Source organism: Leptonychotes weddellii, chromosome 7 (assembly GCF_054177405.1).
Source record: "Leptonychotes weddellii isolate Sample4059 chromosome 7, ASM5417740v2, whole genome shotgun sequence".
Classification (NCBI taxonomy): Eukaryota; Metazoa; Chordata; class Mammalia; order Carnivora; family Phocidae; genus Leptonychotes; species Leptonychotes weddellii.
In genome coordinates, this window is record NC_138375.1 from 85,555,446 (window position 1) to 85,577,675 (window position 22,230).

General features: G+C 39.0%; 1 protein-coding gene across 1 annotated transcript in view; it reads left to right on the forward strand.

The window, feature by feature from the left end:
- The window catches only part of ACOT12 (acyl-CoA thioesterase 12), an 82,396-nt gene that overhangs the window by 7,805 nt on the left and 52,361 nt on the right, over positions 1–22,230 (forward strand). The window contains exons 2-5 of the mRNA XM_081826632.1: positions 1,273–1,342; positions 6,806–6,866; positions 8,997–9,098; positions 14,347–14,482. Coding sequence (XP_081682758.1) covers positions 1,273–1,342; positions 6,806–6,866; positions 8,997–9,098; positions 14,347–14,482 — 369 coding nt within the window. The remainder of the gene's footprint in view (positions 1–1,272; positions 1,343–6,805; positions 6,867–8,996; positions 9,099–14,346; positions 14,483–22,230) is intronic.

Genomic DNA, 22,230 nt, shown 5'->3' on the forward strand with positions numbered 1-22,230 from the left:
GAGGTAGGACTGACTTAGCTCAGTGTCTGGAAATCAGTAGAAATTTAATAGGTGTTTGATACACTGAATCCAGTTGAACCCAACTTGAGTATTTCTAGAGTCTGGTCCTTTTACATTCCCTTCCTCTCACTGAACTTAATAGCTGGGAAGTCAGTCGTCCCTTCTCCGTTACTCACACACACAGTATCCCTATGGTTACTTTTCTGCTAACTCAGTTTATATTATGTGCATGTTTGGAAGAACAGTTAATTATTTCCAGTTGGTAAAACCAAAATGTCCAATTTCCTACAAATGAGATTATAGGGAAGAGTGTCCTAAATACCTGCTCTCTGGAGTATTTTCTCACCTCTCTTTACCTTGCACTGTCAATTATTATTGCAGTTAAAGTTTCCACACAAAGAAGACAACGTCAGTGTAATTCAATCTCTTCCATAATGTGGCAGCAGGAGCGATGTCTCCAAAATTAAAATGGGGTTAAAATTTCCTAAAAAGCCAGTGCAATCTATTTCGATTTTAACTGACTGTTCATCAAAATCAGATTCTGGCAGAAGCACATGTCCACATTTTTCCTAAAGAGAATAAGTTCTGATATTTTTATATAAAACAAAATCAATAATTAAAAAAACCCTCAACCAATTAAATGTAATATGGAAATAGCTAGAGTTCTTCCTTAATCTCTTTCCACACTATTTTAATACTCTCCTCTCCAACATAATTAATGCATACTGAATTTGGTAATAATGAACAATAAGTATTGACTAAATACCTAGTATGTGCTGAGTATTTCTCTGATACCCAGAGAAGTTGCTCTCTGATTTAGGGTGTGATCTCCGGGTCTCCATACTGTTCAATGTTTATACATGTTAACTGGTCTAAATATATGTATTTTGTATATTTGATTATAATGGATACAGCTTTAATGCATTGTTTTTAAAACAAAAGGAGGGTAGTATCTGACAAAATATTTAAAGTTGGTACCAACTTACTAAAATTGCTATTTCAATAACTAGGTATACTAGGTATTGAATTTCAAATCAAAGACAGTGTAAGTTAAAACTTAGAAGAAAGTACAGTAATTTCCATGCAGTAGAAATACAACTTACAGAACGAAAGAACTGTTACTGATCCAGATCATCCACAAGTGTGGGCAAAGTGGTACTTTACTGAACCAGAGGATGAGTTACTAGAATAAGTCCATTTAATTTTTTATTTCTTTTCCTTAAGATTTAGACATAACTATTAATGTAGCACATTTTTACCTGTTTTTTGAAGCTGAAAAACATGCTGGGGTTTCCTGTGTTACAGCCTCAGTGGATGACATACAATTTGAGGAGACAGCTAGGTAAGTGGCATCGCTCTACCACTCCTTTCTCCTGGGCTTATTGCCTCATTTACAACATAGATTTGTGGCACCTTTGCTTATTTATTTGGACTCAGTGATCCAATTTGTTAATAAAATAAATAACAATTGACCTCATGTAAATCAGTAAAATAGTAATTGCAGGATCTACTTTTAGTAAAGACTTTTAAGTGTAAATTCATAGTCCTGATTTTGTGAGACACAGCTCTCAGAATAGATGCATTTTGGTAGAGACAGCAGGATTTCTAAAAGCTGCTTCTTAATGGCTTCTTCCTCTACTAGAAGAATAATTAATGATAACAAGTAGGTCTATGATGGTGAATTTCATCATTAGGTTGTTGGGTAAACATTAATTCATCTGACTACAGATGTTAAATTATGAAAAACATATTATGTGTGGGAGTGTGTATGTGCTTTACCATCTCATATTGCAGAAAATTTCAAGATCAATGAAGATTTCAAACATACACAAAAGTAGAGAGATTAGTATAGTATATCCCCAAGGACTGTCACCTAACTACAACAGTGATCAACTGATGGACACTCTTGTTTTATCAGCACCTGTCCATACTCCCCCACATACCTGGATTATTTCGAAGGAAATCTCAGGCATCGTCTGTGAATATTTCATTATATATTTCTATATGATAAGGGCTCTTTTAGAAAACATAATAACATAATCACAACACCATTAACAAATCGTTATTCCCAATGGTCTCAAAAAATGTGTTTTTTTAATTAAACAATTGGTTTCTTGAATCAGGATTCAATATGGCTGATAAGTCTTTTAACATATAATTTTCTCTCCCTTCTTTTCTCTCAGTTTATTTATTAAAGAAACCTGGTCATTTGTCCTATAGAGTTTACGACATTTTGTATTTGCTCATTGTATCCCTGTTTTAGAAGTTCACCCGTTCTTTGTATTTCTTGTAAAATGATAGCAACATCTAAAAATTGATTTGATGAAGTTTTGATATTTTGGTAAAGCTAGTTCTTATCAAGAGCACATAATGTCTGATGATCATTACCTAAAGCATTATTTCATTAGACATTGGTAAAATGGTGATATGCCAATCCTATCATTTCTTCTTCATTTATTTTCTTGAATTATCTGTATAGAGAGACTCTTTATCTCATTAATTACTTGGTTACCCTTAGGTAAAGTTTGTCCAGGAAAGACAGGCTTAATTCTTTTCCTTTATTTAGTGTCATTATAAGCCTGTGGACTTTAGCATATTTGATACATTTCAATTTGGATGTGGTTATTCTTATGGGTGCTCAAACTGCCTCATCTTTGAGCAGTGGGAGATTCTTCAATTTGGTTCCTAAGTTCTTTGGTCATAACCGCAAAGTTAGAAGCCTTTAATAACTCCTTTGCTTTCTGGTATGACAAAGTGGACTCATCTTTTTTATTTCCTTACAAAAACTTAGTCATAAATTTCTTCAAAAGAAATAGTAAGTAGAGATCACAATTTGGGCAGAAAATGTACTCATTTATAAAGGGTTGGTCATTATTTCTAGGTTTTTTTCGGGGGACAGAATTAAGAATTATTTGTTTTTTAAAGGGTTTATTCTAATACCTGTAATAAATGGGATTATATGGTTTTACTTAATTTCTTTGATTTTATGTTTGTATCTCCATTTTTTGTTTTTGTTTTTCCCTGAATATCTTGATCCTTGAAGACATGAACATAACTTAACAAGGAAAAGGAAAAGAGAAGGTCATCTGTTTCTGGTCTTGGATGGTTCTCAAAGACCATGGAGGTAGTTGCCACAGTTTTCAAGCCCTAAGTAGTCTGTCCAGTGAGATGCTCAGTCTGTTTCTCCAGCCTTACTGTTCACATTTATCTATTTGACATTTATTTATTTAGATACAAACAAAATTAAGTTAAATAAAACCACATGCGTGAAGGAATTACTTCAAAACTGACACAGAAGAAATTTTTGGCAGGAATTAGAATCACAGACATGGTAAGACCTTTATAGCTCAGCCCAGCCTTCTCTTTGTATCCATGAGAAACTGAGGCCTAATGCCCTGAGCAAACCCGGGGACAGAGGGTGCTTTGAGCCTGGATCTTCTTACCCTTAATCCAGTGCTTTCCCGGACCCACTGCTTCTGTGTCTGTGACCAGCAACTTTTACTGAACACTTCCCAATGGTGGTTCTCCTAGGCAGCTGGAGTGTCATGGAAAGAGCTCTGGACATTCTAGAGTCTTGTGGATGCAGATAAAGGTCCAAGGACTAAGCTCACATACTAGCTATGTGATTTTCCCTTAAGTAGAAAAAAATTGACATGTGTTTGTATCAGCAAAATTACAAATTACTACAAATCCAAACTTATTTAGGACTACAAAGAAGCACCCTTATTAAATTTAGGAGTGGCAACAGTGTGTTTAAATAAAATATCTATTATATAGTTTTCAATCTTAAATTCTGTAAATTAGACTTAACTAGTAACCTCATCAGTGAAATGTGGGTTTCCATTTTGCTCCATTTTGCACCATTTTGTGTTTGTGTTATCAGAAAGGATTTGTGGCCACTAACATCATGGAAAGGGACCTGCTTGTATTTTTTACATGGGACCTGAACCACAAAAAGAGAAAATTGAAAGCTACATATAGAAAGCCATATAATTTGGTTATAAACCACATTGGATATTGTTCAAATTCTCAAATACTTATTGCCAATACGAAAAGTACTGCTCTGGACTCAGTAGGATATATGAATGATTATGGCACAATTTTGGAGTGTAGCGGTCACTGAGTCTGGTGAGAGTCAGACAAATACATAATCATCAGAATAGGAAGCATGATAGGATGCAAGCCTAGGGTGAAAGATAAACTCCATTCTCTGGGGTAGTTTAAAAGGTGCACATTTTGACTGGAGAATCAATGAGAGTGATAGCATTTAATGTGTGCCTCAAATGAGGTATAGATTTTCATCTGGTGAATAGGAAAAGGACTTCACCTAATGAGGCATGTGTACAAATCTAAGCACGAGTGTAAGAAGGAGCAGAAAGTGCTCAGGAAGAGCCTGATCTGCAAAGAGGTGATGCCCCAGCTGTAGACTGGGGCCACGTAACAGAAGACCTTGAATGCCATGCTATGAAGCAGGTTTTATTTAGTTGAAATTCTGGTCGTTCCACTCATTTGACATTCAGTGTTGAGAGTCTGGTTTGGTGGACAACCAGGTTCTTTGGAATTCCCCTGCTCTTATTTATTTTTATTTTTTAAAAAAGATTTATTTATTTAGAGAGAGAGTGTCCGTGAACACACACGGGAGAGGGAGAGAGAAAATCCCAAGCAGACTCCCTACTGAGTGTGGGGCTCAATACGGGGCTCAACATGGGTCTCGACACAGGGTTTGACCCCACGACCCTGAGATCATGACCTGAGCTGAAACCAAGAGTCAGACACTCAACAGACTGAGCCACCCAGGTGCCCCTGGAATTCCCCTACTTCTAAAGGCAGGACACGGTTCCAAGAAGAGACAAAGTGGCCTGTGCTTTCCCCCCGCTCAGGTCTGACTGACAGAGAGGCATAAGATTTTTATAGTTGATGAGTACAAAGTACTACTATAGTTTTGAAGAGGTACTCTAACTCTGCCTGGCAGGATTACTGTGAATCTCTCCTAGAAACTTTACCAAACAGAGCTAGGAAGTTTACAAGGAAGAAAGAAAATTGATTTGGGTTTACATGTGCTGGATGTGGAGATTAAGATAAACTGGGTGATGTGTGTGAAGATAGCTAACACTGAGCCTAGTAGAGCCTCCATGACTATTAGTTGAATCTGTTGAGAGAAATTTGGAAATATGGCTCTGAGTTTCAAGAATGAGGTCCAGGTTAAAATGTAGGTTTGTAATCATTTCTATAAAGATGACAGGATCATGGACAAGAACAAGGTCTTCTAGGAAGAGGGTGAAGTGAGAAGAGAATAGGACAAAGGACAGAAATTAAGGCGATGTCTACACTGAAGGGATGGATTAAGGAACAAAAATCAGTGAAGGAAACTGAGATAGAAGAGAGGATGCTGTTTTGGAATCCAAGGGAAGTGAAAGCCTCCTGAAGAAAGACATTAAATGAGGTGAGATGTTGGATTTAGCTGTTAGGAAGTGACTGTGGAGGGATCAGAAGTGAGATGTGGAGGCAATAGCCATATTTGAGAGGTTGAGAAGTGAATGGGAAATGAAGCCCTCAAACTTCGGCCCCTGGCAAAATCCTCATCTTTGAAGAGCCATCTCAATGTCACCTCTTCTGTGACTCCTTTCCCAACTTTCTGAATTAGCCTCTTCTTATAGGTGCTTTTGTAATACTCAATCCTTTCTTTCTTGAAAAATTTCATAGCATTGCCCTTCATCTGTCTACATACTGGTGTCCCAAGTGAAGACTGGTTCCCTTGCAGTTAGCAACCTTATTTTGTTCAGCACTGTATTCCTGAGGTCTTAGCTTAATGCCAGGACTAGTTGTAACTCAGTAAACATTTCCTAAATGCATGAGTTAGGAAAAAAAAAAAAGGAATATTTTAGGGAGTTTGAATATGGAGGAGAAGAGAAAAAATTTTAAGAAAGAATAGGCTTGAGAGAAAAATCTTTAGAAAGAAGAAGTCTTGAGCATTTTCATAGACTGGTAAGAAGTCAGGGAAGGGGCAGAGATTGAGGGTACAAAAGAGGAAAGAGCTAAGCAGGCCTCAGTAGGGAAGAAAGGTAATGAGGAGGTGGGTCAAGGGCACAGGTACAGAAAAAGGTCTGGAAGAGACCTGTCTTCTTCCTCCGAAACAGAAGAGAAGAGACCTGTCTTCTTCCTCCGAAACAGAAGAAAAGGGAGTATAGTTTAACTTTGAAAGTAAGGGAGAAAAATTGAGGAGGCTTACATTGGGTAGACCCTTAAGGTAAAGTAAAGGGACAGAAGGTAACTGGGGGTCCTGAACACAAAAGGTCTGGAATACTTTCAGATTGTATGACCAGGATTCCTGTAATCGTGGAGAGTGAATGGGTCCTCCAGCTGTCCTGAGAGTCCATGTAAACCTGGTGAAGTTTATCAGTTTGCTCGCTCGCTAGTTTGTATCCATTTATTTGTGAACAGACATTTAAAAATAAATGTCAGTTCTATGGTTTGGTTTGTGTGTTTGTTTTATCTTCTCTTAAGGAAACAGCTGTGATATAATCAAAGTATCTGTTGCAGATTTTGGAAGTCATTTTGCACACCATCTTTACAAAGGCCCTTTTCTGTTTGAATAGAAGTCAGCTAACCTACATGTGGCTTACAGTGCTTGGCATCTGTTTTTACAGCTGTCTTTTTCTGTTATCATTAACCCAAGGTTTCATGTATGAACATTATCAGCATGATACACAGGGACTGCTCCATGGCATGTGCATTTAAGTGAATCTTTAAGTCTGAAATGAGATGTGCTAGGATTACTAAAGTCCCTCCCTCTCTTTTTAACTAGAATTGGACAAGTTATAACCATCAAAGCAAAAGTTACCAGAGCATTCAGCACAAGCATGGAGGTAAGTGACCCCTTTTCTTCTGACTATTGGTGCCCATCTCTTCAGAGGGCAGAAGAGGAGTTCTGGAATAATTTGGAGCTCATGAGATTCTGAATTTCACAAGGCCCTGAAATCTGTGGTCAGGCTCACAGGTAAATAATAAGGGCCTTGTGTTTCCCAGTCAACTCTGCTACTAAAATGAAATGTGATGCAATGCACTATTTTCACAAAGAAGGATACACAGACAGTAAACATACAAGGGAGAAGGGCACTCTCTTGGTTCTTTGCAAAGTATGGGTTTTATTTCCTAATTATTCTGACTCTACTTGTGCTCCATCTCTTCACCTTCTACAGGAAACTAGCCCCATCATTAGCTAGTTTTTGCAAGGCAGAGTAACTGAAGGGAGGAGACGTCCTCCTTTCTTCTACATCCACTTGGTTTTATTTTCTTTACCATAGTTGTGAAAGCAACATTTTCAGAGGCTTTTGAAATCGCTGTCCAGGTGAAACTAGCAGGAAAGGAGTTACTGGATCCTATATTGCAACTTCTAGGTTGGTTAGTACCAGTCCCTTTGATCTCTGGACACAAAAGACAGGATGGGACTTACATTTGTTTGTTAGGGCTCCCGTAACAGAGTCCTGCAGACTAGGTGGCTTAACCAACAGAAATGTATTGTGTCACAGCTCTAGAAGCTAGAAGTCCTAAACCAAGGTGTCAGTAAGGTTGACTCTTTCTGAGGACTATGCAAGAGAATGTGCCCCAATGCTCTCTTCTGGCTTCTGGTGATTTGCTGGCAGTCTTTGATGTCCTTGGCTTCTGCATCACCCCCATCTCTGCCTTCATCTTCACGGGGTGTTCTTACAGTGTGTGTGTCTGTGTCCAAATTCCCCCTTTTTAGAAAGACATCAGGCACATTGGATTAGGAGCGCACCCTACTCTGGTGTGACCTCATCTTAACCAATTACATCTGAACCACCCCATTTCCAAAGTCAGGTCACATTGTAACATACTGGATTTGGTGGGGGACACAATTCAACCCATATTCTGATTCAATAAAACTGCTTGGCAATAACCACATGTATGGTGATGGCTTTACCCCAGTATCCATATGAACAGAATACAGAACACTTGCAATCACAAGAGAAATGTTTGTGTTAAAAACCAGATCTCTCAGCAGCAGTTGTGATGATGCTCTCTCAGCTGTGGGCTCCCCACTGGGCTTGGCCTCTCTCCTGAGGGCTAGTGCTCTTTATATTCAGCCCAAACATGGATAACAGCTCCCTTTCCTTTCTCCTTTTCCTTCTATTCCCTGAGATAAGCTAAAATTTCCAAAGGAAAAAGCTATAGATAACACGATGCCATTTTGTCCACATTAATTTCGTTATAAAACTGAGAGACTAAAGATTTTAAAGAGTTGTGGTACATCTCTCTAATGATCAACAAGCCATTCATGAATATCTTGTTTTCAAAAGCATATTTAGTAACAATGGGATTAGAAAATGCTTGTCAAATAATGCCAGTTTTTTAAATTATAATATAAAACTATAAATACAGTATGATAACTTTATGTGTGTCTTTACATAACACACACGTAAAACTGGAAGAAAATTTACCTAAACATTAGTAATTATTAGTCTGGGTGGCAGAATTACTAATAATATTTGCTCTGAATAATCAGGTTCCATTTTTATCTATTTTTATATTTACCAAACTTTCCATGGTAAATAGTATTTTTCTATAACCAGAAAAAAGTTATTTTTTAATTTTATGGAACATCACTGAACAAACAATGTTGCTTAAAAAGAAATTAAAATGCTGATTTTAGGGGCCCCTCGGTGACTCAGTCATTAAGCATCTGCCTTCGGCTCAGGTCACGATCCCAGGGTCCTGGGATCGAGCCCACATTGGGCTCCCTGCTCAGTGGAGAGCCTGCTTCTCCCTCTCCCACTCCCCCTGCTTGTGTTCCCTCTCTTGCTGTCTCTCTCTCTGTCAAATAAATAAAATCTTAAAAATAAATAAATAAAAGTAATAAAATGTTGATTTTATTCAAAAAAGAATGATGAAGTATATCACTGAATCTTGATTGCTGCAATCTCGTGTGTTATCTGGATGGCTGGAAGTTTACTGATTTATTTTTCTTTTTGTTTTAGATCAGCATCAAGGTCATAGTACAGGACATGTTCACTGGTATTGAGAAACTTGTTAGTGTGGCTTTCTCTACATTTGTAGCCAAACCAGTTGGAGAAGAAAAGGTAAATTTTCTGTGTGAAGTAGTACCTAGCATGTTATTCAGGGACATGTTAATGATGGCATCAGAATTATTATGGAAAAAAAGACCTTTCTTCTTACTGTGACATATGCTTTCCCAGGATTTGTTATCCACCCCTATTTCTGTAAAAGTTGTCATTGTGTGGTAATACAGCGTTATGTACCTTAGAGAAAGGGAGATGTTGCCAGTTGGTGAAAATGGAAAAAAAATACTGTTTTAAATGATCTGAAGGGTCTCTCGGTTTCTCAAAAATAGTGTTTACTGGTTTTGTTCTTTTCTTTTGTGGTTATATAACTCAAAATTGAGTTAAAATAATTTTTTTTCTTTAAAGCAAAGAGCAACTTAGTAAGCAGTTGCATGTTATGGTCCAGTCATTTGTTTATACCTGATGGAAGAATGTCAAAGAGGCTAAACTAGTGAAGTTTAGAAATAAGCTTCAAGGCATATGAAGTAAAAACAGCCTTAAAATAAATATGTTGTTCTGATGTGTGTGCCCAGGGGGCTTGCATGACCATTGGCCAAAAGCAGCTTGTCTCTAGTCTGCCGGGGGTTTACTTATTATCGTTTCTTGGCTTTCCTTTTCAGGGTCAGGGTACCTAGGAGAGGGTTCACATTTAGTCTAAGCGTTTTTAAATGTCATAATCTAATTTAGAATTTAAATCTTTCACTGCAAGGATCACTCCAGAGGTGGGCACCGTGGTTTCTCCTAGTTCCACTTTGAAGCAACAAGGAGTACTTCTCACTCTACAAAAGCGTTCTTCCTCAGACTGCCTCCAACTTTAGAGCTGGGACAAAGCCATGTTTTCTGTGTACCCAACAGAGGGGACAGCAGAACAGCACTCACAAGCTACTCCTCAGTTGGGCCAGGAGGCAAAGAGATGGGTGGGTCTTCAGAACTTAGCCTGCCCTGATGGCTGGGTGGTAGGTGTCCCTGCAGACTTTCATGCACCAGGACACTTCTCCCAGTCCCTGTCCAATATTAGACACACCACAAGACATATTCACATTGCCCAAGGGCCTGCTTTTTCAAACTGAAGTTCATATCAGCTATTATTTAAAATGCAGCTTTCTGAAAATAAAATAAAATAAAATAAAATAAAATGCAGCTTTCTGGGCTGTGTCTCAGACCTACTGAATGAGAATCACTAGTATAGGAACTTGGAATCTGTACTTTGACAAAGCATCCCAGGTATCCTAAGTTCATTAAAATCAAAGACATTGAGATAGGTCTTGCAAACCATTCTGTTTTTCTGGGAGTGCCCCCAAATCTCCAAACATTTGAGAATGAGAGAATATGGGGGTGAGTGCAAGTGACCAAAAAGAGTCTGCATCACCGTCCTGTTCCATGTTCTCATTCTGACCTCAGGGACTCATGGGTTAAGAATATAATAGTCACACTTCAGTTCAGCCTCTGCTGAGCCTGAAGAACTGTTTTCTGAAAGTGGTTCTGGAAGGTTGGTGCCTTGCGGTGCTGCCATAATAGGTTGGCTCAGGTAACCTTTACGTAAAGCACCTTTCCCAGACTTTCCAGCTAGGACCATTCCTGTTCAGTGGCGCATCACTAAGAAAGCCATGAAAAATCAGAGGTTTGGTCTAAAACTGCAGGCCTGTGTGCATCTCTGTCCAAAGTGAGTTTATTCCAGGATGAGATGGGCAGTGACTAGGCTTAGTTCATCAGTTGCACAGACTGGATCATCGAAGGACTCACAAAACTCCGTAGGGGATGCTCGTGCAGGGCTTCACTAAAACTAAAAGAAATGGTATAGCAGGAGAAAGAAAGCACAGGCAAACATCAAAGAAGGTCAGGGCTTCCAGGCATAGTTCTCAGGGTCTTTTTCCTTTTTTTTTTTATTATTTTATTTTATTTTCTCATCATGATAAGTGCTCTCTTTAATCCCTATCCCCTATTTCACCCATCCCCCTACCCACCTCCCCTCTGGTAACCATCAGTTTGTTATTCATATTTAAGAGTGTTTCTTGGTTTGTCTCTCTCTCTTTTTTTTCCTTTCTCATTTGTTTTTGTTTCTTAAAGTCCACATATGAGTGAGATCATATGGTATTTGTCTTTCTCTGACTTGTTTCGCTTAGCATTATACTCTCTGCTTCATCCTTGTAATAGCAAATGGCAAGATTTCATTCTTCAATGGCAATATTCCATTGTATATGTATATACCACATCCACATCTTCTTTACCCATTCATCTATCAGTGGACACCTGGGCTGCTTCCATAGTTTGGATATTGTAAATAATACTGTTATAAACATAGGGGTACATGTATCCCTCTGAATTAGTCTTTTTGTATTTTGGGGATAAATACCCCATAGTGCTATTACTGGATCATAGGGTAGTTCTATCTTTAACTTTCTGAGGAACCTCCATACTGTTCTCCAGAGTGGCTGCATCAGTTTGCATTCCCACCAACAGTGCAAGAGGGTTCCCCTTTCTCCACGTCCTCACCAACACCTGTTGTTTCTTGTGGTGTTGAATTTTAGCCATTCTGACAGGTGTGAGGTGATATCTCATTGTAGTTTTGATTTGTATTTCTCTGATAGCTAGTGATGTTGAGCATCTTTTCATGTGTTTGTTGTCCATCTGGATGTCTTCTTTGGAGCAATGTCTGTTCATGTCTTCTGTCCATTTTTAATTTGGATTATTTGGTTTTTGGGTGTTGAGTTGTATCAGTTCTTCCTATATTTTGGATACTAACCCTGTATCAGATATGTCATTTGCAAATATCTTCTCCCATTCAGTAGGTTGCCTTTTAGTTTTGTCAATTATTTTCTTTGCTCCTCAGAAACTTTTTATTTTGTTGTACTCCCAATAGTTTATTTTTATTTTTATTTTCCTTGCCTCAGGAGACATATCTAGAAAAATGTTGCTACAGCCAATGTCGGAGGAATTACTGCCTGTGCTTTCTTCAAGGATTTTTATGGTTTCAGGTCTCACATTTAGGTCTTTAACCCATTTTGAGTTTATTTTTTTGTATGATGAAAGAAAGGGGTCCAATTTCATTTTTTTGCATGTGACTGTCCAATTTTCCCACCACTGTTTGTTGCAGAGACTGTCTTTTTCTTATTGTATGTTCATTCCTCCTTTGTCAAAGATTAATTGACCATGTAATTGTGGGTTTATATCTGGGTTTCCTGTTCTATTCCATTGATCTATGTGTCTATTTTTGCCAGTACCATACTGTTTTAATTACTAGCACTTTGTAATGTAACTTGCCAACTAGAATTGTGACACCTCAAGTTTTGTTTTTGTTTTTGTTTTTTATTTATTTATTTGACAGAGAGAGAGAGAGAGACAGCTAGAGAGGGAACACAAGCAGGAGAGTGGGAGAGGGAGAAGCAGGCTTCCCGCTGAGCAGGGAGCCCAATGCGGGACTCAATCCCAGGACCCTGGGATCATTACCTGAGCTGAAGGCAGATCCTTAATGACTGAGCCACCCAGGTGCCCCTTGTTTTTCGTTTTCAAGATTGTTTTGGCTATTCGAGGTCTTTTGTGGTTCCATATAAATTTAAGGATTATTTGTTCTAGCTCTGTGAAAATGCTGTTGGTATTTTGATAGGGATTGCATTAAATATGTAGATTGCTTTGGGTGTATTGACATTTTAACAATATTTGTTCTTCCAATCCATGAGCATGGAATGTCTTTCCATTTCTTTGTATTGTCTTGAATTTCTTTTATCAGTGTTTTATAGTTTTCAGAGTACAGATCTTTCATGTCTTTGGTCAGGTTTATTCACAGATATTTTATTGTTTTTAGTGCATTTGTAAATAGGATTATTTTCTTAATTTCATTCTCTGCTGCTTCATTATTAGTGTATAGGAATGGAACAGATTTCTGTACATTGATTTTGTATTCTGTGACTGTATTAAATTTATTTATCACTTCTTCTTTGGTGGAGTTAGGGTTTTCTATATCATGTCATCTTCAGATAGTGAAAATTTTACTTCTTCCTTACCAATTCAGATTCCCCTTTTTTCCTTTTGTTGTCTAATTGCTGTGGCTAGGACTTGCAGTACTATGTTGAATAAAAGTGGTGAAGGTGGACAGCCGTGTCTTGTTCCTGACCTTAGCAGAAAAGCTCTCAGTTTTTCACTCTCAGGGTCCTTTTCAGATATACAAAATATGCTTCATCTGTAGATTGGAGAGCCAAGACACAAGCTCTTTTTTTTTTTTTTTTAAGATTTTATTTATTTGTCAGAGAGAGAGGGAGAGAGAGTGCGCACATGAGCGCACAAGCAAGGGGAGCAGCAGGCTCCCCGCTGAGCTGGGAGCCTGATGCGGGACTCGATCCCAGGACCCTGGGATCATGACCTGAGCCTAAGGCAGACGCTTAACCAACTGAGCCACCCGGGCATCCCAAGACAAAAGTTTACCAGGTGGACTTTTATACCCCAGTGGTCACACAACTAAAACAAGGCTGTGGAGTTAAACCAGTATAAGTTATCAAGTCTATATATTCCTAAACAAATTAGACAAGGCCGTGTACAGGAGTTTTAGACTTCAAAGCAGCATATTATGAACCACTAGCTGCTTTGTCTTCTTGGCTAAGGGTCAGTTCCAGCCCTCAGGTATCCTGGAAATGAGCATGGAATTATCCCCATCCAGTCTCAAGGTGACTTCCTTATGCACACAGGTCAAGAGGCAGGCATTTATGGCAGAGCTTGAGCCCTTGGTTCTGTTGCATCATATTTTTAGGTTTCTGGAGGTCAAAGCTTTGTTCTGACCTTTTGATTCTTTTAGTTTGCTTATTAGATAATGTTTTCACCATGTGATGAAATTTCCAAATTAGAAATAACTCTCAGTACTTGACAGCTTTCTCTAGAACATCTTTATTCCCTCCCTTTGAGATCTTAATTTTGCAAGAAGTAGAAAACATTTCTTGTAAGAGTTCAATGGACTCAAAGTCCCCCTTCTCATTCATTAATTTGAAGAATTTTTTTAGTTTGCAGCTCTGTTGAAAAATTTAAAAAGCAGGGAAAATTAATATTTAGAAAACTCTTTAAAGCACATATCTTATTGTATGAAGAAATAATTAAGCCTATATTGATTTTTTTAGTTTAAAAATATTGTAAGAAAGAAATTTAGTCAAATAATATGTGTAAAAAGACCCAGAAATGCTCTATTTATTTTGAGTTAGAAAACAATGTAACATATCATTAGTTTTACAAAATTCGTGTTGTGCTCTTATAATTTCACAAGGCAATGTTTTTCTTTCTCTAGATTCATTTAAAACCAGTCACACTTCTAACTGAGCAAGATCATGTGGAACATAATCTGGCTTCTGAGAGAAGGAAAATTCGATTACATCATGAGGATACCTTTAAAAACTTGATGAAGGAAAATAACAAGTTTGACGGTCAGTAACTCTACTTATAGGAACTTTAATTATATGACTGTGACAAGTGAAAGGGTCTTTTCTTAGAGCACACTTCTTTTCACCTTATTATTACAATTTGGCCCCGGCGATGCTAGGTATCTTCCCCAACAAACCTAGTGGCTGGAGAAGGAAGGGCCTGGCCACTTCAAAATATAACTGCTGACACCGAAGACCTCTTTAAATTGATGCTTCTCCACGGGAAGAGACAGGAAAGAAGGGTGACAGGGACCAGGCAGTCCTTATCGGTAAGAATGCGCTCAATAGTGATCAACGAATAAAGGAATGACAACGCAATATATCCATCTGGTGCTTCACAGTTTACTAAGCAGTCTCTCATTCATTACTTCATATGAGCTGATTATAATATCAACAAAGGAGGAAACTGAACCTGAGCAGGGAAGACCTTTGCTAAAGATCACAGGACGCACTTTGATTCTATTCTTGCTATGAACCGAAGCGCTAAGATTCTATTCCTGTTTCCTGGCTCTTCCCCAGTAACACTGGGTTTGATGAGCCAGAGTGTCTTAGTTCTCTGGCTGTGATCTCCCAGGCTCTTTGAGGCCTCATGGGGCCAGAATGGCAGGGAAAAGAGGGCTGCCTTGCCCCTCCCCTGCCCTTCCTTTTCTTCTGACCCCATCTCCTGCAGCCCCAGGGGAGATGACCTACTGGGGAGAGCAAAGTGGTGAGGTTGGAAGTGGAGTGGTCCAGCTCAAGTCCCTCTGTTCACCACTGCCAGAGGGGCCAGGAAGTTCATAGAAGGTCCAACTCCCTCCTGAGCTCCGAAAGCAGACACATGTAGAAGAGGAAGGAAAGGATGAATACCTACCATTTACATCAACATGGATGGAACTGGAGCAGATTATGCTAAGTGAAATAAGTCAAGCAGAAAAAGACAATTATATGGTTTCACTAATATGTGGAATATAAGGAATAGCACAGGATCATAGGGACAGGGAGGGAAAACTGAATGGGAAGAAATCAGAGAGAGAGACAAATCATGAGAGACTCTTGACTCTGGGAAACAAACTGAGGGCTGTGGAAAGGGAGGTGGGTGGGTGGGGGGGTAACGGGGTGGTTGTAACAGGGTGGATGGGCATTAAGGAGGGCACATGATGTGATGAGCACTGGGTGTTATACACAGATAATGAATCATTGAACATTACATCAAAAACCAATGATGCCTTATATGTTGGATAATTGAATTTAAATAAAATAGGAATGGGATAAATCTGTAAAAAAAAAAAAAAAAAGAAGAAGAAGGAAAGGAGATGAGAAAGGATCAGAATGAGAATATTAAAAGAGAGGAAGGAAGAAGAGGACACACAGATGCCAGAGGAGAGAGAAAAGGCAGAGGCAGGGGTTATCTGTAGGGGGGCAGGGGTTTTATTTTGCTCTTCGTGACATCATCGTGGTCCTGGGACCACCTCACAGATGCCCTTTGCGTTGGAAAAAAAAGTTTTTCAAAGGCTTCTATTCTTGTAGAACTTTAAAAGACAATGCCCATTAATTACCAAGCTACTTTTAAAGAAATGAAGACATCATCATTAAATTACTGTGCTGAGAAGAGTCCATCCTTTTGTAAAGATGGTCTTGGTACCAAACTATATTTAAAATGCGTTTTGCTAAAGTAATGAAATGGCTAAACCATGAGAGCAAGGGCATGCTAGAGAGAAAATTCAAGGTGGAAGGAGGCAGGACATGACAAGATAGGACTGTGTCATGGAGGCTCTCTTAGGCCAGGCAAAGAGGCTTGACCTTTCTTCTCTCCTTGAGGGAAGCTGGTGAAGATTTGGGCAGGGTTGCATGATTAGGCTGGCACTTAATATGGTCATTCTGCATAGAGGAGGGGAGACTAGAGGGATGGAGGCCAGGCAAGGGGAGAGGAGCAGCTACTCCAGGCAATGATTATAGAGAGCGGAGGGGAAAAGGCCAAAAATATGCAAGGGATAACATCAGCAGAATAGGGTCACTCATGTGGGGAGATGGGTGAGGAAAGTAACTCTCAGGTTTCTGGTCTGAGCAACTAGTTAGCTAATGGTATCATGAATGGAGCTAATACATAGGAGGGGGAGGAGAGGGGCACTCTTGATGAAGGTGGATGATGAGTTTAGTGTAGTCTGACGTGCATGTGGAACAACCAAAAGGACAAAACCAAGGCTGGGGAGAGTTAGTTTGAGACACAACAGCTTACAGATGGTAATTCAAATGAAAGAGTACCTACAAGTCACCTAGGGAGGGCTCACAGTGGCACAAGGGTGGTGGGCCAAGAGTGAAATTTGGAGAACATGGCCATTTAAGAGGTGATTAGAGGAGGAGGATGGATCTACAAAGGAGACCTAGAGGGACTAGTGGGAGGGGTGCAGGGAGAACCAGAGAGACTAGCATCATAAGCCAAGGGAGTAGAATTACATGAAGAAATGAGAGGTCAACTGTGTTCCAGAAAGTTAGGAATAAAAACTGTCCACTGAACTTGGAATACAGAAGTCATTCCTACGTGCTGCAGCCATTCAAATATAGAGGTTAAACGATTGTAATTGACTTTAGTTTCAGTTTGTTAGGAAGTTGGCAGATCACGTCTACCAGTCTGGTTCAGTTTAGAATTATAGATTTTTAGGAGTCTGTTTTTATCATGTGTCCTCTAATCTGCCTGAGAATAGATTATTCTACATTCCTTTGCACAAAACAACTTTTAATCTAACTTTGTTGATTTGATCTTTTTAGAAATTTTACTAGCTTTCATGCCATCAAGATACCGTAGAACCTAAAAGCGATTTCTCTTAGGGTCAGAGCCGGACCCTAGAACTTTAAGTTGCCATGAGTGCATGGTTTGTCCACCTGCTACCTGGTGTATCTGGATGGAGTTTGTTTTGAACTGGACAACACCTTCTAAAGGAAGATAGCTAGATCATCTTTGTTATTGAACCATGTTTTTAGAAAACCCAGGGTTCTACATTGATAGTAATATCACAACCAACTGGAATCTCTTTCAAGATTTTATGTGGTTGAAATGCATATTGTTAGAACAGTAAGAAATTTGAGTCAAAACCATATGCTTTCAGAAGAAAAGGGAAACAAATGACATTAGATTATGTAAAAGCAGGACTTCTTTGGAATGTGTTCTTGTACCACTGGGTCATTGTTTGGAAGCTTGGCTTGTAGGAAAAGACTTCATATTTAGAGCATTTTTTTTTAAAGATTTTATTTATTTGACAGAGAAAGACACAGCGAGAGAGGGAACACAAGCAGGGGGAGTGGGAGAGGGAGAAGCAGGCTTCCCGCCAAGCAGGGAGCCCGATGCGGGGCTCAATCCCAGGACTCTGGGATCATGACCTGAGCCGAAGGCAGATGCTTAACAACTGAACCACCCAGGCACCCCAAGAAATCAAATCTTTATGAGCATTATCCTGTGTTGATCCTTTCTGGTTATGAGAAGGAAAACTAGAATATCCTCAATTCAGGTCAAAGTTCCTGACCCAAAATTGTAGAATGAAGGCAAAAATTGCCCAAGCAGAATGATGACGCAGTACTTAATGAACATCCAAAGTCCAAGTATTGAAATTGACCTCTGGACAAGTATGCTCTGACTTGGAAGCCTGCAGAAAGGGTGAAGTTTGTTTACCATACTTAACCTGAGTACACAGCCAGAGCTGTGAGCCTGACTTGGTCTCTGAGCCTGGGAGAGCCATATTTCTCCACTGATTGACAATTTCCTGCAAACAGGTATGCTTCAGCACCGAGGTCACCTGTACTCCGTATATTTCTGCATACGTGCTATAGCGGGTGCTCATGCACACGTGACCTGCCTTAACCCACCTCTGTATCCCAGATATCCCATGGATGTCTTCATAAGAATTGAGTAGTTTTTTCTTTAAAGTTATCCCTCAGAAAAGAAGGAATTGCTTTATATTTGAGTCTTTACAGTGTCTCTCATAATATAAGGGCTACTCAGTTTTTAATTTTATAATTATTTAAATTATTTAAAAATAGGTAGTACACATGCACAGGGTGAAAATGTCAAAAGGTATGAGAGGGCATTCAGTTAAAAGGTAAGACTTCCTACCATCAGTATCTCCCAGTTAGCCAGTTTCTATCCTTAAAGACAACCAATAGTACACACACACACACACACACACACACACACACTAGCATATACTTGGAGCACAGTATTCAAACAGCTATGTACCTTTCTTTTTTTCATTTAACATTGTATTTTACAGATTGTTTATATATATATATATTTTTTTTTAAAGATTTTATTTATTTATTTGTGAGAGAGAGAATGAGAGAGAGCACATGAGAGGGGGGAGGGCCAGAGGGAGAAGCAGACTCCCTGCCGAGCAGGGAGCCCGATGCAGGACTCGATCCAGGGACTCCGGGATCATGACCTGAGCCGAAGGCAGTCGCTTAACCAACTGAGCCACCCAGGCGCCCCAGATTGTTTATATTTATCTTGAACAAAAAAGTAAGAGTTATTAACTTAAAAAAACCTCAGTCAATACTAGTTTGAGATATTAATAGGACATCATCTGACAAAGTCAGAAATAGCAAAAAAAAAAAAAAAGAAAGAAAGAAGTTGAAAGGGATTGAAGATTTCATGTGCCTTTTAAAGACCACTTCGGGAAGCAGTCCAATTCTGATGACAGCAATATGGTAGACTTGGTGTCTAGAACAAGCTAAAATTTCTAGATAAAATATTTACAAGCATCTTTGTGAATACATCTCAGCAGACAGGAAAATAAGAGAAAACCTTGAAGTCCAGAAATGATTAGAAAACACAAATGCAGCAGTGTAAGGAAATAGAAGAGCTGGCATTTGCTCAGGACTCTGTAGGCTCTAGAAGACCTAGAATTTGTGTTTTAATGGGCCTGAAAAGAATCAGGACACAAAGCCAGTGGCCCATGTTACGTGGAAGGTTGGATCAGGGAACCTTATATATAGCTGCAAACCTAAAAAAATGATACTCTTGGTGAGTCAAGTAGAAAAATCCCAATCCACAGACAGCTCTCGTAGGGATGCTTTCCTATCTCAGCCTTAACCCTAGGTAGAATGGGAAAAATAAACAAACAAGCAAACAAACAAACAAAAAAACCCTGCAACTGTTACCTTTGAGAAGTCAATCACAAGTGCATTCTCATGTAGATTTGGTTTCAAAATTCACATGGCTTGTTTGGACTGAAACAGACCACGTGAAATTTAGTGGGAAGTGGCACTGTGTTATAGTTCCCCCAGCTGATCTATAGCCATAAAAGCAAACCCCTGGAGAAATGACTTTAAGCCCAGCTCTCAGGAATTCCCCACACACATAGATCCAAGGAATATAAACTCCTAGTCAAAAATCAAAAAAGATAAAAATAAATGAGTCACCAAAATCCAGAGGAAGCACCAGACAATAGAAGGAGGCCCAGAAAGACTACAGTTACTGCATTTATCATATAAAGAATATTAAATAAGAATGTTAATGTATTTTAAGAAAGAAAAGAGAATCAAAAGTAGTATTATTTAGGAATAAAAAATTACCTAGAAGTTTTGACAAAGAAACAAAGAGAATTTCTATAAAAAATATATATATAATAATTTAAATTTAAAACTCAGTGGTTGGAGAGGTGCCTGGGTGGCTCAGTCAGTTGGGCATCTGCCTTCAGCTCAGGTCATGATCCCGGGGTTCTGGGATCGAGCCCTATGTTGGGCTCCTTGCTTGGTGGGGAGTCTGCTTCTCCCTCTCCCTCTGCTGCTCCCCCTACTTGTGCTCTCTCTCTGTCTGTCAAATAAATAAATAAAATCTTAAAAAAAATAAATAAATAAAACTCAGTGAATGGGTAAACCACAGATAAGACAGTAACTGGAAGAGAGATCTGAGGTAGTTACCTAGAATGCAGATGGATTGGCAAAGAATGGGAAATATATGGAAGATTTGGAGACATAGAGAAAGGAGTAAGAAGTCTAACATGCATCTAATCAAAGTTCTAGAAAGAATAAAAAGAATGGGAAAGAGGTACCATTTGAAGCAAATGATACAGACATTTCATTCAGAGGTAACAAGAGGGTTTAATATACATGTGAGAAGATGTTGGACCTCATTAATCAGGGAAATGCAAATTATAACCAACACAAGATATTTCACACCCACAAAATTAGAAAAATTTGAGGAGTCTACAATACTGTCTAAGTGAAAATGCGGAGCAGTGGGAACTCTAATAAACAACATACAGAAGTGTAAATCAGTACAGTCATTTTGTTACCTAAAAAATTCTGTTGAAAGCAAGGACTATGAATGTGGAATAAATCAGCACAATTAAGTTTATTAGTTCATTCATTCAATAAATATTTACTGAGCACCCATATTCAGGAATTATATTAGAATTTAAGAAGAAAATCAGTTCCTGACCAAAGGAGCTTAGGAACTAGTGGGTCAGACAATCAAAGATCACACAAATAAACATAAAACTATAACTGTGAAAGAAAGATGCATGTGAGAGCTCCTAACAGTGGGAATTAGCTGTTAAGTCTGGGAAGTCTTTCCTGAAGAAAAGATGTCTGGAATGGGCCAACAGAGTATTGAGGAGGAAACAATTTCCTCTACCTTATAAACTACTTCTAGCTGATATAAGAATTAAATTGACATGAGACAGATTAACAGGAGACAATCAAACAAAAATTCAATTACATGTATACTGCCTATATACATGGGAGAGACCCAGAAAGACACTAACTCACTGAGATGGCGGAAGCCGTCACCTTAAATGCCATCTTCGGCCAAAGACAAAAGATGATATTGGGGGTGGTGAGTCAGTTATGGGAGGTTACCAAGAAAAGCACAGGAAACAAGAATAAGGTTATTATGCGGATATAAGTCATTTTCTTCTTCACTGACAACTTTCTAGATTTAGAGTCATCCCCCTCTTTCTGGTACAGCAAGGGGAACAATCCTTACAAATGGAGATTTTTTTTTTAGACACATAAATATCTCTTACCAATGGGTAACTTCTACTGGGTTTTCAGAGCTTCTCTTCTATCTACAGTTTCTTAAAAATAATGAGCCTAAAAGAAGCAACATGCCAAAGAGGCGTATCTTGGGGTGGCAAAATTTGCTCCCCTGTAAGAGAATAGGAGGTAAGGGGAAGAAGGTGGTAGTGGCCAGGGAAATTGCAGCTGACAGAGGGAACAGCATGAGCAAATGCCCTGGTGTTGAAGACAGTACTTCATTATAGGACTGAAAAAAGATCTTGTAGTTGAAGCAAAGAGAGAGATTGAGAGAGAATATGATGGGGGGAGGTTGGTAGGAGTGGCAGTCCAACTCACGGGGGCTGGAGAGGTAGGCATAGGCCAAACAAGGAAGGAAGGGCTTAGGGCCAAAGGAAGGATTTGGGTTTTTATTCTAGGATGTTATGGGATATTTCTGACACGTTTTTAAGCAGATGACTGAAATGATCAGTGGAATGAAGGGGGAAAAAGTGAAAAGACGATCAATTAATTATAAATCTAAAAATTTCATGAGAAAATGCAGTTCAAGGTCTTTGTAGCCACACTTCTCACTTACATGTGACTATGCCGAGAATGGCCCCATTCCCAGTTCCCAACAGCTGGCCAGTCTGGGCTCTTGGGCTGCAAGCTCAGCTCTGCTTCTGACAGCACAACCAGGATGGCACCCCTGATTTGTAAATCCTCCCCTTACCTCCTCAACAATAGCACACGAGATTTAAGCTGAGCTGATGATTCACTAGATGATG